Source organism: Stegostoma tigrinum, chromosome 7 (assembly GCF_030684315.1).
Source record: "Stegostoma tigrinum isolate sSteTig4 chromosome 7, sSteTig4.hap1, whole genome shotgun sequence".
Classification (NCBI taxonomy): Eukaryota; Metazoa; Chordata; class Chondrichthyes; order Orectolobiformes; family Stegostomatidae; genus Stegostoma; species Stegostoma tigrinum.
This window is the reverse complement of record NC_081360.1, coordinates 70,870,634-70,889,183: the sequence shown is the minus strand read 5'-3', so window position 1 is coordinate 70,889,183 and position 18,550 is coordinate 70,870,634. Positions and strand designations below refer to the sequence as shown.

Genomic DNA, 18,550 nt, shown 5'->3' with positions numbered 1-18,550 from the left:
TCATCATGGTTGCTGCTCAAAAGATTTGGGTCACTATTCCTTGCATTGACAAAGATTTAAAACCTAATTTGCTCCCTCTGCAAAAAGATTGAACCCTGGCTCAAGGATATCTTTCTATATAAATGAAGAACTAATGAAGTTTGAACTGGTCAGTGGGGTCTGATCAATAATGAGCTCCAGTCTGTGGATGCCTATTTGTTCAAGATTGCCACTGTTTGGTACAAATGTTACTACTCATCAGTCCAAGCCTAAATGCTGTCATGTCTTTCTGCATGAAAATACGCATTTTTTGAGCAGTTGTGAATTGAACTAGACACTACACTCATCAAATGAAAATTCCGACTTCTGACCATCTCTTGTTCCCTCGTCATGAGAAACATGGAAAATTGGAGCAGGAAAGGGCCAACTGGTCCTACAAGATGCACTATTATTCAATATGATCATGGGTGATCATGCAACTCTATCCTGTGCCTGCTTTCTCTGCATAGCCTTTGAACACTCTAGCCCCAAGAATTATATCTTGAAAGCATTCAAAGTTTTGGCCGCACCCCTTTCTATGGCAGAGAATTCCACAGGCTCACCACTCACTGGTTGAAGAAATTTCTGATTATTTCAGTCCTAAATGACCTAGCCTGTATCCATTAAATTGTAATGCCTCAGTCATCATGAACATTGAATTCATCATTTTAACCACTCAGCCACAACTACATCCTTCCTGTGTTGAGCCTATCTAATCATGTTAAAATCTTATGGGTTTCTCATTCTACTGAAGTTCTCTGAACATGCTCCTAACTCATCATGTCTCTTCATACGTCAATCTGGCAATACTGGGTGAGCCAGGCACTTGTTAGGACCTGGCCTGATAGACCATAATCATTTAAAAAGAGTAATATGCATGGAATAGAACATAGAACATAACAGCACAGTACAGGTCCTTCAGCCCTCAATGTTGTGCCGACCTGTCATACCGATCTCAAGCCCATCTAACCTACACTATTCCATGTACGTCCATATGCTTATCCAATGACGACTTAAATGTACCTAAAGTTGGCGAATCTACTACCGTTGCAGGCAAAGCGTTCCATTCCCTTACTACTATCTGAGTAAAGAAACTACCTCTGACATCTGTCCGATATCTTTCAGCCCTCAATTTAAAGCTATGCCCCCTCATGCTCACCGTCACCATCCTAGGAAAAAGGCTCTCCCTATCCACCCTATCTAACCCTCTGATTATTTTATATGTCTCAATTAAGTCACCTCTCAACCTTCTTCTCTCTAACGAAAACAGCCTCAAGTCCATCAGCCTTTCCTCGTAAGACCTTCCCTCCATACCAGGCAACATCCTAGTAAATCTCCTCTGCACCCTTTCCAAAGCTTCCACATCCTTCTTATAATGTGGTGACCAGAACTGTACGCAATACTCCAAGTACGGCCGTACCAGACTTTTGTACAGCTGCAGCATAACTGCTTGGTTCCGGAACTCGATCCCTCTATTAATAAAAGCTAAAACACTGTATGCCTTAAATAACCTTGAGTAAGAAAATAAATGGCAGGATTCCAGGATTAAACTGAAATACTGAAAAAAAACTCTTTACTCTCCAAACATGAATCTAACAAGCACAAACAATAATGGCTAAACAGTTATACTGAACGAGGAAGGTAGGATTCTCAATAGTAAAAGCTTCATCCTTAAACTCAATCCAACAGACTTAATCCAGCATCATCTGACTTTTAACTATGGCTTTATGCCAATAAACTTGTAAACATACTAACTTTGGAAGGCAGCTCCTTCACCGAGTCTTGTTGCATAGGTCATTATAGTTCAAGAATTCTGCAAAATTTTATCAATGTGACCTTGTGATCCATGTATTGACATCAGGGACAGTCACACTCCACAAGTCACAAGTCACCGGACACACAGGCGTTGCCTTGGCTTTGAATTTTCCCCTCTTTACAGAGCTCATTGGCCCAACCAAGGGATAAGCATTGTGTTACGTATCACTCCAACCAGTAGAGAGTGTTTCCTTGTTCTCTATAAAACTCAACATTACTGGGACTCTTTAGTGCCATACTCAGTCAAATGCTGCCTTAATGTCATGGGACACCATCATACTTGACTTCCGAATTCAGCTTTTTTATCTACCTTTGCCTCAAAAGTGTCATTAGGTCAGAAACCAAGTGAAACCCAAATTGAGCACCGGTGGGCAAGGATTGTTTGACAGTACAAAGAACAAAAAACAGTCCAGCACAAGAAGAGACCCTTCAGCCCACCAAGACTGTGTCAACACATGATGTCTTTCTGAAGTAAAAACCATTTGCTTCAATGTAGACCATATCCCTCTATTCCCTGTCTATTCATAGAGCAGTCAAGATGCCTCTTAAACATTGCTATTTTATCTGCCTCTACCATCTCCTCTGGCAGTGCATTCTAGACACTTACTGCTCTGTGTGCAAAAAAAATTACCTCTCACCTCCTTTCAACTTACCCCCCTTTTACCTTAAACATTTGTCCCTTAATAATTGGCATATCTATCCTGGCAGTAAGACTCTGACTATCCATTCTGTCCATGCTTCTCATAATTTTGCAAACTTCTGTCAGGTCACACCTCATCCTTCAAAGTTCAAGTGAAAACAAGAAATGTTTGTCCAATCTCTCATCATAGCTAACACCTTCCAAACCAAGTAACATCCTACTAAACTGTTTCTGTGTCCTCTCCAAAACCGCCACAACCTTGTGGTAGTGTGGCAACCAGAACTGTACAGAATATTCCAAATGTGGCCCAACTAAAGTTCTATACAGCTGTATTGTTGGCGACCCCCTCCGTTATCTTGCTGATGATCAACAACAAGCTGAAGAGATGGCAATTGGCTACAATGGATCTGGCCTTTATTTTGGCATACCTAAGCAATTTTCTTGCTTGATGCTGCTGTTGTAGTTTGGCTAATTTTTAAGCACAAACTTTCAGCATTACATTTGACTCTGATATTGATGTTTCCAATTGCAAATAATAATGGGACAGAACACCTTAAAAAAATCTTACAATGTTTATAAACTTGTCAAGTATACAAATAAATGTCAAAATACACATCAATTCTAAAGAGAAACCTTTCAAATAATTTGAATTTATATCATGTGCATGTGAATACTGCATACTCTCAAGTGGTGATGGGCTTTCCACAAGTGAGACCTTGTGGAAGTGAAGCAGGTCCCATCATTGAATAGGCTTTAGGGAGACTGACAAGAGGTGTGACTCCCCCTGCAATTGAGCTAGGCAAGCGATTCAGAAATTGCTGGAGGAGGAGGTGGCCAATTATGAATTGCTGACATGCCTGGAATGCTGCCAGCATAATCAAAGGGTCAGCAGTTCTGGAGTTTTCTCAGAATCACTCAGAGGGGTAGCCACTGCGTGACAAAACAAATCTGAAGTGTCCTTAAAAATAAATTATTGCATGCTCATTTTTCTATGCAGGCCAAGCAGACAGGGGAAGCGAGGAAGAACCTACACCTAGTGATAGCTTTGATGCCACCTCCATGACTTGGTATCCCCCTCAAAGCAAGGGTGATTCCTGGTGAAGTGCCAGAAGCTGGAGAAAAGACACTTAGCCTTTCTTTCAAATTGGGTGTTCACTTCCATTTGGTGGAGAGCTCAGCCTCCGCCTTTCCCACTCATGGGAAACTTCCTCAGTGGTGGTACTGTGTCTAAGAGCTGGACTGATGTGATTCTCCAGCATTTTATCAGGTCATCCCCACCCCAGCCCCACAATACAGTTTTCCAAACTTGAGGACTGGCAAAATTCCAGCTCCTAAGTTCACAAGGGTGATAGCACATGTACAATCGTGCAGAAGTATAACGTACTGTTTGAGTTACAGGATAGAGTCAGAGAATCATACAGCATGGAGGTAGGCCCTTTAGCTCAAACTGGTCCATGCCGACCAAAATGCCCATCCATACTAACCCCATTTCTCTGCATTTGACCCATATCCCTCTAAACCTTCCCTATCCATGTATTTGTCTAAATGCCTTTTAAATGTTGTTAATGTACCCACCTGAACCACTTCCACCGAAAGCTCATTCCATATGTGTACCACCACAAGCAGGTGACCAAGAGGAAGTGGCATCATTTTGGTGCATACATTAGAGCCTGGAAAGAGTCAGCTGCACCGAGGAGCAGATTGTCTGGCAACAGCCCCCATGTTCAGCAAGAGGAAGAGCGTCCAGGAAAGAGCAACTGAGCGGGAGAGGCATCACTTCAGCACATACATTAAAGCCTGGAAGCAATCTCTTGCACTGAGGATAAGGTTTTCGTGGGCCTGGTATCAAGGACATCACTGGAGTGTTTCCCTCCCTTCATCCTCCTCTAACCAAAAAGGGGGAAGAGAAACGTGCTTTTGAAAATTTGTTGGCAGCAGAGTGAGAAGTAAGGCGTTGACTCAAGAGGCTTTGGTGAGCAGCGGCTCAGCAAAAAGTACAGGTAAACTCAGGTAAAGTCCTTTTAGCTTTCTTCTTCAGTCTAAGAGCATTTGAGATGTTAGTTCGGGCAGTGGCATGATCCTCCTGCAGGATGTGGGAGCTCAGGGACGCTTCTATCGTCCCTGCTGACTACACGTGTGGAGATTGCACCCAGCTACTGCTCTTGGGAGCTGGGAGCTGGAGGTGCATGCACTCAGGATCACGTGAGATGCTGAACACATCAATAGATTAAAATTTTAGTGTGAAGCAGGCAAAGAGTAGCTGCGTGACAACCACCAGGAAAGGCAAAGGGAGTAGGCAGAGACAGCAGGAATCCCCATGGCCATTTCCCTTAGATAAGTATAACATTTTGGATACTGTTGGAGGGGGATGACCGTTCAGGGGAAAGCAGCAGCAGCCAGATCAGTGGCACTATGGCAGTCACTGGGCCACAGGCGTTTGATAAGGTTCCCCATGGCAGGCTGATGGAGAAAGTGAAGTCACATGGGGTCCAGGGTGTGCTAGCTAGATGGATAAAAAATTGGCTGGGCAACAGGAGACAGAAGGGAGTTTCTCAAATTGGAGACCTGTAGCCGGTGGTGTTCCACAGGGATCTGTGCTGGGACCACTGTTGTTTGTGATATATGTAAATGATCTGGAGGAAGGTGTAGGTGGTCTGATCAGCAAGTTTCCTGATGACACTAAGATTGGTGGAGTAGCTGATCGTGAGGGCGACTGTCAGAAATTACAGCAGAATATAGATAGACTGGAGAGTTGGGCAGATAAATGGCAGATGGAGTTCAATCCGGGCAAATGCGAGGTGATGCATTTTGGACGATCAAATTCAAGGGTGAACTATACAGTAAATGGAAAAGTCCTAGGGAAAATTGATGAACAGAGAGATCTGGGTGTTCAGGTCCACTGTTCCCTGAAGGTGACAATGCAGGTCAATAGGGTGGTCAAGACGGCATATGGCATGCTTTCCTTCATTGGGCAGGGTATTGAGTACAAGAGTTGGCAGGTCATGTTGCAGTTGTATAGGACTTTGGTTTGGCCACATTTGGAGTATGGTGTGCAGTTCTGGTCGCTACATTACCAAAAGGGTGTGGGTGCTTTGGAGACGGTGCAGAGGAGGTTCATCAGGATGTTGCCTGGTATGGAGGGTGCTAGCTATGAAGAGAGGTTGAATAGATTAGGATTATTTTCATTAGAAAGACGGAGATTGAGGGGGGACCTGATTGAGGTCTACAAAATTATGAGGGGTATAGACAGGGTGGATAGCAAAAAGCTTTTTCCCAGAGCGGGGGACTCAATTACTAGGGGTAATGAGTTCAAAGTGAGAGGAGGAAAGTTTAAGGGAGATATGCATGGAAAGTTCTTTACACAGAGGGTGGTGGGCGCCTGGAACGCGTTGCCAGTGGAGGTGGTAGACGCAGACATGTTAGCATCTTTTAAGATATATTTGGACAGGTACATGGATGGGCAGGGAGCAAATGGACACAGACTGTTAGAAAATAGATGACAGGTTAGATAGAGGATCTTGATTGGCGCAAGCTTGGAGGGCCGAAGGGCCTGTTCCTGTGCTGTAGGCTTCTTTGTTTCTTTGTCTGAAAAGGTAAAGGTAAATAGACCGTTTGTGATAGGAGACTCAGTAGTTAGGGGGACAGACAGGAGCTTCTGTGGTCAAAGACAGGAATCCAGAATTAGCAAATCTGATCACCAGGAATTGGTTCCCCTCCGCTTCAGGTGCAACCCATCCCTCTTGAACAGAGTGTTGCTTCCCGGGTTTCAGGGTCTGGGATGTTTTAGAGCGGCTGCAGAACGCTGTCAAGGGAGAGGGTGAGCAGCCAGAAGTCACTGTGCTCTTTGGCACAAATGACATAGGTAGAAATAGGGATGAGGTCCTGCGGAGGGATTGGAGAGAGCTAGGAGAAATGTTAAAAACTAGGACCTCGATTGTGGTACTCTCCGGATGACTTCCAGTGACATGTGCCAGTGAGGTTAATAGGAGCAGGATATGGCAGATGAATATGTGGCTAAAGAACTGGTGCAGGGGGCAAAGATTCAGATTCCTGGATCATTGGAATCTTTTCTGGGACAGAAGAGACCTGTTCAAGAGGGATGGGTTGCACCTGAAGCGCAGGGGGAGCAATTCCAGGTGGTCAGATTTGCTAATGCTGCATGGGAGGGTTTAAACTAGATCAACAGAGGTGGGGGGGGTGGGGAGATCTTCAACTGCAGGTAGGCAAGTGCAATGCTGGAAGAAGACTCAGTAATCAGAAGGAGATTCAATAATCAGCAAGTTAAAAAGATGGGTCAGGCAGGAACAGGACAGGGAGCCAGGAATGCCAGTTGGATTAAATTGCTTCTATTTCAATGCAAGAGGGTGACGGGTAACGCTGATGAACTCAGGGCGTGGATAGGTACGTGGTGCTGGGCTATCATAGCTTTTACTGAAACATGGCTAAGGGAGGACCAGTACTGGCAGCTTAATGTGTCAGGGTGCAGATGCTTTAGGTGGGACAAAGGTGGAGGAAAGAAGGGGAGGACAGTTGCATTTTTGATTTAGCGGAATATCACAGCAGTAGTCGGAGATGACATAACTGAAGGATCATCCAGTGGGACTTTGTGGGTGGAACGAAGAAATAAGAAGGGGATGGTCACATTACTGGGATTGTCCTAGGCCCCCCAAATAGTTAATAGGAATTAGAGGAACAAACATGTGGGGAGATCATGGAGACTTGCAGGAGAAATAGCGTTGTCATAGGGGGACATTTTAGTTTTCCTAACATAGACTGGGACTGCCAATAGTCTTAATGGTTTAGATGGTGGGAATTTGTTAAATATGTTGCACGAAGTTTCCTCAAGCAGTATATACAGGGGCCTATGCGGGAAGGGGCGAAACTTGACCAACTCCTGGGATACAGGACAGGACATGTAACTGAAGTGACAGTGGGGGAGCATTTTGGGAGAGACCATTGTTCTATTAATTTAAAATAGTTATGGAGAAGGGCAAAACTGGTCCACAGGTTCACGTTCTAAATTGGGGCAAGATGAATTTTGATGGAATTAGACAGGACCTTGCAGGGGTTGATTGGAGTAGTTTGTTTGCAGGCAAAGGGACCTCTAGTAAGTAGGAGGCCTTTAAAAGTGAGATAGCTACAGCTCAAGGTCTATGTGTTCCTGTGAGAGTGAAGGGCAAAGTTGGCAGGAGCAGGGTACCTTGGATGACGAGATATTGAGGCTTTGATCAGTAAAAAAAGAGGCGGCATTGTTCAGGAACAGGTAGCTGGGAATCCCTGGAGGTATATAGTGGATTCAGGAGTTTAGTGAAAAAGGGAATCTGGAGGGTGAAAAAGGGACATGAGATAGCTTTGGTTGAGAAGATTAGGGTGAATCCAACGAGATTCTTTAAGTATATTAAAGGAAAAAGAATAACTAGAGACAGAATAAGATCCCTCAACGGCCAAATTGGGCATGTATGTGTGGACCCGCAGGAGATGGACAGGGTCCTCAATGACTATTTCTCCTCTGTGTTTACCCGTGGAGAAAGACATAAAGACTTGAGAGCTTGGGAAAGTTAGTGATGGTATCTTGAGAACTGTCCATATCACAGTAGAAGTGGTGTTGGAAGTATTAGAATGTAATTTATCAGAATTCGCTAGACTCCGAGCAGGTCCGGGCAGATTGGAAGGCAGCCAATGTCACTCTACTGTTCAAAAAAGGCCGTAGGCAAAAGGCAAGTAACTACAGGCCAGTTAGCTTAAATGTCTGTAGTCGGCAAAATGCTTGAGGCTATCATTAAGGAAGAAATAGCGAGACATCTGGATGGAAAGGGTTCCATCAGGCAGACGCAGCATGGATTCAGGAAGGGAAGGTCATGTTTGACAAACTTACTGGAATTCTTTGAGGATATAACAATCGTGATGGATAGAGGGGAACAGGTGGATGTTGTGTACTTGGATTTCTAGAAGGCGCTCGATAAGGTACAGCATAAAAGAAAGACTCATCCTTTAGTTAAGAATGCATGGAGTTGCAGGGAATATATTAGCATGGATAGAGGACTGGTTAACCAATATAAGGCAGAGAGTTCAGATAAACGGTGTTTCTCTAATTGGAGATCAGTGATGTGCGGAGTGCCACAGAAAGAGGTGTTGGGACCATACCTGTTCATGATATAAATTGAAGATTCGGAAGAGGAGACTGAGTGTGATGCATCCAAGTTTGCTGATGACACTAAATTGAATGGAAAGGCAAATGGTGCAGAGGATGTGGAGAGTCTGCATAGAGATTTAGAAAGGTTAAGTGATTGGATAATGATCTGGCACATGAAATGCAATATTGGCAATGTGAGGTTGTCCACTTTGGAATTAAAAATAATAGATCAGATTACTATTCAAATGGTGAAAGGCTGCAGCATGCTGTTGTGCTGAGAGACATAGAAGTGCATGTATATGAATCGCTAAAAGTTGGCTTACAGGTGCAACAGGTAATCAAAAGGGCAAAAAGAATGTTGGATTCATTGTTAGAGGGATAGAATTTAAGAGCGGGGAGGTTCTGCTGCAATTGTACAAGTTACTAGTGAGGCTGCACCTGGAATAGTGTGCGCAGTTCTGGTCTCCGTACTCAAGGAAGGATATACTGGCTTTGGATGCGATGCAGAGGAGGTTCACCAGGCTGATTTTGGAGATGAAGAGTTACCCAACGAGACAGGTTGAGCTGCCTGGGACTGTACTCGCTAGAATTTAGAAAAATGAGAGGGGATCCTATAGAAGCATATTATAATATGTAAGGGATAGATAAGAAAGAGGCAGGCAAATTGTTTCCACTGGTGGGGCAGACTAGGACTTGGTGGCATAGCCTCAAGATTAGGGGGAGTAGATTTAGGACAGAGATGAGGAGGAACTGCTTTTCCCAGAGAATGGTGAATCTGTAGAATTCTCTGCCCAAGGAAGCAAGAGGCAGCTTCATTAAGACACAGTTGGATAGATTCGCACAGGGTAGGGGGATTAAGGGTTATGAGGATAATGCAATGGGAGGAGCTGAGACCACAGAGAGATCAGCCGTGATCTTACTGAATGACGGACGTGGCTTGATGGGCCGAATGGCGTACTCCTGCTTCTATCTCTTATGAACTTATGTATGAAGGCTGATAAATCTCCTGGTCCTAATCAGATATATCCAAGAACCCTGCAATTGGCTAGAGAAGAAATTGTAGAGGCTCTGGCTGATATATTTGCATCATCGTTAGCCCTGGGTGAACTCCGAGAAACTGGAGCATAGCGAATGTTGTGCCCTTATTCAAGGAGGGCTGCAAAGAAAGAAATCTGGGAATCATAGACCAGTAAGCTTAACATATGAGGTAGTTAAGTTACTTGAGAAGATTCTGAGGGATAAGATATGCATGCATTTAGAAAGACAGGGTTTGATTAGGAGTAGTCAGAATGGCTTCATGCATGGGAGATCATGCCTCACAAATTTATTAGAGTTCTTTGAAGTGACGAGGAAGGCTGATGAGGGCAGGGTGGTAGACGTAGTCTACGTGGATTTCAGAAAGGCCTTTCACAAGGTTGCACATGGTAAGCTTCTCCGAAAAGTTAGGATCGCATGAAATTCAGAGAGAGTTGGCAAATTGGATACACAAATGGCTTGATGGTAGGAAGCAGAGAGTAATAGTAGAAGGATGTTTGTTGGACTGGAGGCCTATGACTAGTGGTGTGCCTCAGGGATCAGTGCTGGGTCCATTGCTGTTTGCTGTCTATATTAATGATTTGGATGAGAATGTACAAGGCATGTTTGGTAACTTTGCAGATGACACTAAAGTAAGTGGTATCGTGGACAGTGATGTGAATAGGTTTAACAGTATCAGATTGAGATCATATGAATTGTACTAAATACTTTCCATAAAATGACTGCATTAGAATATAAAATCAGCATTGTTTAAACGATCTCAGAAATTCCCAGATTTTAAGGTTTCCATTTTCCCAGCCTAAAAATAATCATTGACATGGATATGCCTACTGTAGGAAAACTTGGAGCAGCTGCAGTTAATTCAAAACATGCAACATAGTTGATCTTATCATTCAAAAAAATTATAGTGTAAGCTGTGTGACTGTTAATCTTACCAAAAAACATGGGTATGTCAATTTTGTCTTCGCGGTCAACTTTTCTTTTAATCATGACTATATAGATGGCGTACAATACAGCTCCTGTCAATGACCACAATGAGCCTGCAACAAAATAAAAAGTTATGGCTGTAGACCTCATTACAAAAAAAAAACCAAGTTTTAACTTATCATGAATAAATGTTTAAACAGGAAGTCTCTATTTATTCTAACCTTGGAAATCTACTTAAACATTTTTGTTTTCAAAATACATTACTAAACTATTGATCAGTTTCAAACTACTGCTCAGACTGTGGGCATACTGTTCACAAACCACTGTCAATAACAGTTTAACATCTGACCAATATATATGGAAGAACCAATCCCCAACACAATTGATTGGTTATTCCAATTTTCCTTCACTTCCCAGACTTCCCCTAAATGTCCAGAGATTTTGTATAAAGACGACAAAAGACTTTTGCAATCATGAGGAATTTTAAATGACATTTGAAAAGAATAAGACCATTCAACAGTAGTATCAACAATGATTAAGCAGATGTTGGGGTGAAATTGGAAGTGGCTGGAAAAGCCAAGCAGGTGTTAGCACATTAATTAGTTATTATACACTCTGCTCATTATTCAGTTTGACTGACTACAACAGAAGTGGCCATCAGAAGTGAGGTGTAATGGTTGGTCCAATGTCCAAGTTCATACACAACATCTCAAAGAATTTGATTTTGATATCACAGGTCGATCAAATTGGCACAGTACATGTATATATGCATCTTGGAAAGTAAGCAAAGTACTACACAGCAGATTTAAGCCTATGAAATTATATGTATCTTTGCAATATGCATGCAAAATCGATGCAGTGACAGCAAGCAAAGGATGGTGATGAATGGACATTATTGGAGCTAATTGGTAGTTTTGGCTGGAAGGGTCAGTTTAGGGTCCAATACGCTTTCCAATTTTCCATTCAACAAACTTACCCTTATTGTATGGAATGGCATTATAAGGTTTGCATGTCACTCAAAACTTGGTATAGTGGATAGTTGATAAGGAATAAACAGCTACTGGCAGTAACTGGCAACATGAAACCACTGGTTTGTCACAAAAATCCATCAGGTTGACGAATATCCTCTAGTGAAGGAAATCCACTATCCTGACCTGGTCTAGTCTCTGTATGATTTCAAACTCCGAGCAATATAGTTTGCTCTTAAGTGGCCTCTGAAATGATCTAAGCAAGTCGCTCAGTTGTATTCAAGAGGTAGTTAACAACTACCTTCTCAATGATAATACGAAGTAGGCAACAAATCCTGGTCTTGCCTATGACAAGCCACATCCTGTGAAAGTGTTAAAAAACAAGAATAAACTTCATGGGGACACAGATAGCTTGGTGAACTAGGCAAATCCAGTTCAATGCAATGTGTGTGAAATGACGTATTTTAGAAAGACCAATGTATAAAAAAAAGCATTTTGTACTTGGGCTTAAAAATAGAGGATTGCAAAGTAAAAGCAACAAGATTGTGCTCAACTTTATAAATCACTGGCTGGGCTTTAGCTGGGATATTGTCAATGGGCACCATACTTCATTAAAGCTGCAAAGGCCTTTGAAAGGTGGGTAGATGTTTTATCAGCATGTAATCAGGAATGAGGAATTTTATCATAAATCACAGAATCAAAGAATCCCTACAGTATGCAACCAGGTCTTTGGAACCAACAAGCCCACACGAACCCTCAGAGCATCCCACCTAGACCCATGCCCCTATAACCCACCTAATCTATACATCGCTGACCACGACAGGCAATTTAGCATGGCCAATCCATCTAGCCCGCATATCTTTGGACTGTGGGAAGAAACTGGAGCACCTGGAAGAAATCCATGCAAACATGGGGAGAATGTGCAAACTCCACACAGACAGTCACCCGAGGGTGGAATCAAATCCGGGTCCCTGGCGATGTGAGGCAGCAGTGCTAACCACTGTGCCACCATGCCGCCCCAAAGGAGGACTTGCATTCCCTGACCGGGAATCAAACCCGGGCCGTGGCGGCGAGAATGCCAAATCCTGACCACTAGATTACCATAGAGGGTGCCTAATAGGGATGGGTTGAAAAAGTTAAGACTGTTCTCTTTTGAAAAGATTCAGAGGTGACCAAATAGAGGTTTTCAATTAGAGAAACTTTTATAAAGAGAAAAAAAAATTTCACTTGGGAGGTAAGTCAATAACTAGAGATTTGAAATCACTAGCAAGATATCTAGAGAGGATATCCCCCATTTTACAATTCTTATGATCTGGAAAACATCACCTGAAAAGATAATGGACGTTAGTTTTGTGAAGAATTTTAAAATGATTTGGAAAGTATTTGAGGAAAAGCAACTTATACAATTATTAGCAAAAAGTATAGACATGGGGCAAAACATGACTGCTCTTTCAAAACAGCCAGCACAACACAACAGGCTGAATGGTGTCCTACTGTGCTACATGTTTCTATGATCATTTGTCAATTATGCTACGTGGGTATCATGCTTCAAAATTATTGGGGATATAAAAATTATCCATGGCAGTTTCCACTGTGAGCTGAAAATGATACGCATCATTCATTTACAAATGCAAGGTAAGGATAACCTCAAATGTGTGATGGTCCCTTGCTCCCAGTAATTTTAATAAAGGCATATTTGCTAAGTTTCTCACATCAACCTCTCTGAGATCACCAACAATCAGTTATAACAACTGTCATGTCAAGAGCAGGGCAGAGAAAAGGTACTGTGTGACAAGCAGCTCACATCTGATCTCTAAACTCATTTGCATGATTTACAATATTACAAAATATTCGATTGTTGCTTGGATGGATGTTGTTACAACAAAATACAAGCAGCTTGGCATCATCTAGGTTAGAGCAGTTTGCCTGATTAGCTCTCCTGTACTACCTTGATATCCACCTCTCCATTGCCATTAGAATGTAATTGCTGTATACTTACAAGAGACACAACAGAAGCTCCCTAAGCTTGCTTTGATATGATCCCAAGCCCAATGACCTATTCTACCAAGAAGGTCAAGAACAGCAATGTTACTACCAAGCTCTCCTGCAAGATAAACTACATCTTGATTTGGACACGGATCACTTTTTTCAAAACTGATAATACAGCAGAAAGAATAGAGCAGTTCATGGAAAATATTTATCTTTTCATCTCATTAAATGCTGTAGGGAAATAAATGCATTGCAGAGAATGTATTGAATAAAAAAAAGCACCCAACTAAATATTCAGGGTTTTCAATGCAATATTTTATATGTTTACGTTATTCAGTACATAAGTGCAATATGGCATTGGTGTAATAGGACATTAAAACTACAGCAAGTAGTAGGCTAAATGACAAATGAGCACTGTTGATTTATCCAAATTTATATTGGAAAATGACTTGAAATGAAAGCAGTTAAACTTATTGATCAACTTATTTGCATTTCACTAAATATTACTTTCAATTCATTTACACAGACCGAAATATGCTTTAGAAATTTTCTTAAGTGCAAATATTAGGAAAATTAGCAAAACCAATTTCCATGCATCTTATAAATATACATTTTAATGTATTATATTAGAACACAATTAACAGCTATTACTCAATTTTATCTATTAAAATTACAAAATCCAAACTTCGAGTAGAAAAATATAGCTCCAAATTTGTTTTTACACAAAAAATATTTAAAAATTAACTGAACTTTAGCCAGACATTGTCCACTTACCAATGATTTCTAAAAATTAAAGAGTCACGAATGTTACGTTATAACTCTGATTGAACAAAATGCACTAAACCTGTACAAAACATGCCAGAGAGTCAGAAAGTGTGACAATTTAGGGGATCTAAGATAAAGTTGTTAATAAAATAGCCATCACTCCACAGTGCAACACTAATCTCCTCACTTCAGTGGTTTATGGTAATTCAATTGCTTATTCATATTTAAGCTTAGAAATAGCTGCCAGTTCCTCCCTTAATGTGTCAATGATTTCCAAATAGACAGGCAGTTATCAAAAATATTAATTAAGAATATTTTAATTGGTTCAACTGGAGCACTGATAGCTTATCTCTTTTGACACTTTAATATGTATGATATACACTGCTGTTACTTTGTCAAATAATGTCAAGACCCAATTCACTAAATATTAAAAATGGAAATTGTAACACAGATAAAGGCCATATGACCCAACCAGTCATTGCTGATGGGCATCAAATTTCTACTTGTTTTCTATGAACTCACAATTCCACCCAAGACTCCTCCTCACATTTCATTCTATTTTTAGCAATATAATGAATTATGCTGATACTGTTCACTATTTAGAAATGTTAATTATGATTTTCCCTCTGCAAACATGGCCAGATTGCTGAGTATTTCCAGCATTTCCTGTTTCTGTTTCAGCTTTCCAGCACTATAGTATTTTGTGCTAGATTGAAACATTATACATTTTACAGTACAAATATTTCTCTTTTTATATTGCTTTGTTGCTTTCCTTATCCTGGTCATAACTTCTTTCCTATTTACTTTTTGCTTGGTCTTTATAATAATACTTCGTACTAATTCAACATCGTTTTCCTCAGTGTTGTTTATTCCTAACCATTGCAGAAGTAACCAATCTATAACAATTATTACTGAAGGTACAATAATTTCCTGATGGTGTTATCACAAAGATTTTGAACTACATTGCATCAGTTTGTTGAAATCAAAATATCTTCACCACTACCATTCGAACAAGAAGAACCTCAGTGTTTAAATGGTAATTTTATAAGACCCCTGTTATCATGTGCACATTATAGCAAAACAAAGAGTGGGATAAATCAGAATAACAAAATAGTAATAAAATAATAAGTTTCAAAAAGTAGGGAATCTCTTTATGGCCTATAAATTGACAGTAGATTTGACTAAATTTTAAAAAAAATCATGGAGATCTATTTTAGATACCATGCTATGGTACTGAGGCACAAAGCACAGCACTCCAGGGAAAGGTCGTATATTGTGTCACATCAGCAAAGAATAACAGAAATCCATGATTCTCAATAAGGGACATTTGGCCATTAGGCAGGCATCCAACTTATGAATCCATTTGGCTTACAGGGAAAGTCCATGTTTAAAAATCCAAATAACCTTTAATTTTCTGGTTGCGATGATGGTTCTGGCCCTAGAAACTTACCTAGGGATGCAACCCACTTTCCTAGGATGGTTGACGACATGTCCCACCTTGCTGTCATGTGGGCATTAAGGAAAGAAGAACCACGTAGTTAGAAATATGACAAATACTAATGCAATATGGTGTCAACACTTGAGGATGGAGCTTCTGCAACTTAAATTCATGCAAAGACTCAGTGAAGATCAAAGTTCATAGCTCCCAATTCTTCAATTCCAGACCATCAACACATCAACAATTAACTTCAGGTTTACTCAGCTAAACTTACTTTTGTGACTTTATCTGTGCCTTCCATTGTGTTATCTCAGTAATTTTTTTTTCCATTGTGCAGTACTTTATTGCATTATCACAATACTGAAATTGGAGAAGACCCTGGAAACTGAAAACATTCAAGTGTATTCATGTTTTGCTGAAAGTTAAGAAGAACCGACAGTCTGTAGTTTTTCAGAAGCATAAAGAAGGTGGCCTTATACTGTTTACTGGTACCAATATATGTGTTTCTAAAATGCAAACAGAACTGTACATTAAATATATTAAAAAATACAGGAAATGAAGGACAGCTTGTTAGAGAAAATAAGGCACAATAACTGATTACAATCAGCAAGTCGAAGCTTAATTTAAAGTTGAGGGCTGATCATATTCTAGCATATTCATGATGAAATAACACAATCAATTATACAGTGCCAATCATGCCCTGATTAGCTAGGGAAGAAGTTCTGATGTATTAGCATATAAATTTAGTTTACTTTGATCCAGCTGACATGCTCTAACCTTGAAAGATTAGGACATTAGATGAGATATATTACAATATCAAATGCTGGAAACAGTGTAGAAATAAATGGAAAATGTTTTCTTATTTGGAATTATGTGACAATAAATTGATTAGCATGCAAATAATTTGATTAAGCAAAATTTGGAAACATTGGTACGCATTACATATTGGAAAAAGATTGATTTATGAGTTACTTTCCCTAATAGAATGATGGCAGCCATGAAATGCACCACAGCTGCAATATGGCAGTTTCAAAAAGACAATTTTGACAGGAGGCGAATTACAGTATCTGAGGAGAGGGAACCACTTAAAGTGCCAGCTAGCACGAGGCTCACCAAGATAATTCGCATGGTTAGCAAATTAATGGAAATTGGATTTTGTAAAGAAGAAGAGAAAGATTGCTTGAGGTGAAATAGATGAGCATTTTAAGTGTCGGGCAGGATGGAGTCCAGGGAATAATTCAGGTTGGTCAGCAAGGATGAATGATACAGACTACTGAACAGATAATCTTAATGAGGAAGAGGTCCCTCAACTCCTTATGATTTTATTGGAGGAGTTCAGACAGACAGAGGTTTAAGAAGAAATGAAGCCTGAGGTTATATTTGCTTTCTAGGGCAAATCTGAAACAGCCCTATCAGAAGAGTGTGAGCCTAGATAGTATTGTGAATCAGCAAGGTCCGATGATGGACATTAAAATAGTCCAGCTAATGTACTGCTTGACATAGTTTTATGTTCATACACAGTACAATGTCTCAAATTTGGCTACCTGAAAATCAGTGGTCTTATTTTTGATGTGCCGCGCTCAAATTGATTAGTGTTAGATAAACGCTTCTCTTTTTTTTCCCCCAAGTGATCTGAGCAACTCTTGATTTGACACTGAAAACCTTCAAGATCTGAAATTTGGCATGGGTTTGGTCCCGAGGTTGCCACTTTTTAGACTCAGTACCTGGACAAATTGCTTGTGGAAGAGGTACCATAGAAGTTTAAAGATTCAGTTATTTGTTTCTTATTCATTCTATCCTATCAGAATCAAGACACAAGCTAAGTAAAATTCCCTAAAAAAAATTTCATTATTCTTACTAAATTCCACAATTTATTCAAAAATTTTATTTTCCATTTTCAACCAGTGGTCGAGGGAGCATGGTACAAGCCCACCAATATAAAAATCCCGTTCAAGTTTTAGATTTGTAACCAGACTGACATTGTCTTTTGCTTAAAACAGTTTCTGATACTGTATGTATTCCTTCTTTCACCAATACAGCCACATTTCATTCTGAAATGTTTATCTTTCAATTCTGTCCAATTAGCATAGAAAAAAAGGATCTTGTGTAAATGGTGAGAATCATTTTTAATATTACAGTTATCAAGAATTCTGAAACTGAGATTCAGTCATCAATCTGAGCATCCGTTTCAGGCCTTGAGTCATCAATAGCGAAACGGTAACCACCCAAATCTAATATATCCTTGATATCATCATTGAGTTCTGTTCTAATTGAGAGTGCTGAAGGGTGTGCTAGGACCAATACAATAAGTTTTCACTCAGTTGAGTCTAAGCTCCTGAGAAAAATCACTGTATTCCCTAGGAATCAACATTAAAAACAGAGTTAAGATCCTGTGGACATTTCCTGCCTGGTAAGAAAGTAATATACAAGTTGAAATATTGTACCATAGATCAGCAGCATCATGCATGCACTCCTAGATGAAATAACTTGCAAAATGGATAATGATGGGATAGTGTAGGGGGAGGGGCTTAGATTAGTTCACAGGTCAGCGCAACATTGAGGGCCGAAGGGCCTGTTCTGTGCTGGATTGTTCTATGTTCTATAAAACAAATCATTGATTAGAACAGAGATGCAGAAGAAGTTCAAATTAGACAAACAACCAGCCTCTCTTAAGCAGCCCTTCGAGCTTTGGGGTGATTTGCTTTTGCACCAGCTGGTACGTCCAAAGCACAGTTTTCAGACTCTGTCATATATGAACAGAGGTTGCTGAGAAAGTCAGTGTCTCTCAGCATTGTTAAAGTTCTCAATTAACCTTCTAACGT

At 40.5% G+C, this 18,550-nt stretch overlaps 1 protein-coding gene across 4 annotated transcripts in view; it reads right to left on the bottom strand.

Annotated features, from left to right (window-relative positions):
- The window catches only part of LOC125454397 (solute carrier family 35 member F5-like), a 104,587-nt gene that overhangs the window by 42,928 nt on the left and 43,109 nt on the right, over positions 1 to 18,550 (bottom strand). For 3 of the 4 annotated variants that reach the window (XR_007247984.2, XM_048535108.2, XM_048535111.2), the window contains 2 exons: positions 15,741 to 15,791; positions 10,577 to 10,681 (listed from right to left, as the gene is read on the bottom strand). Coding sequence is in view for 3 of the 4 variants with exons in the window: in XM_048535108.2 (XP_048391065.1) it covers positions 10,577 to 10,681; positions 15,741 to 15,791 (156 nt within the window). In the remaining variant the exon portion in view is untranslated. The remainder of the gene's footprint in view (positions 1 to 10,576; positions 10,682 to 15,740; positions 15,792 to 18,550) is intronic. The other variant, XM_048535109.2, reaches the window with a different exon arrangement.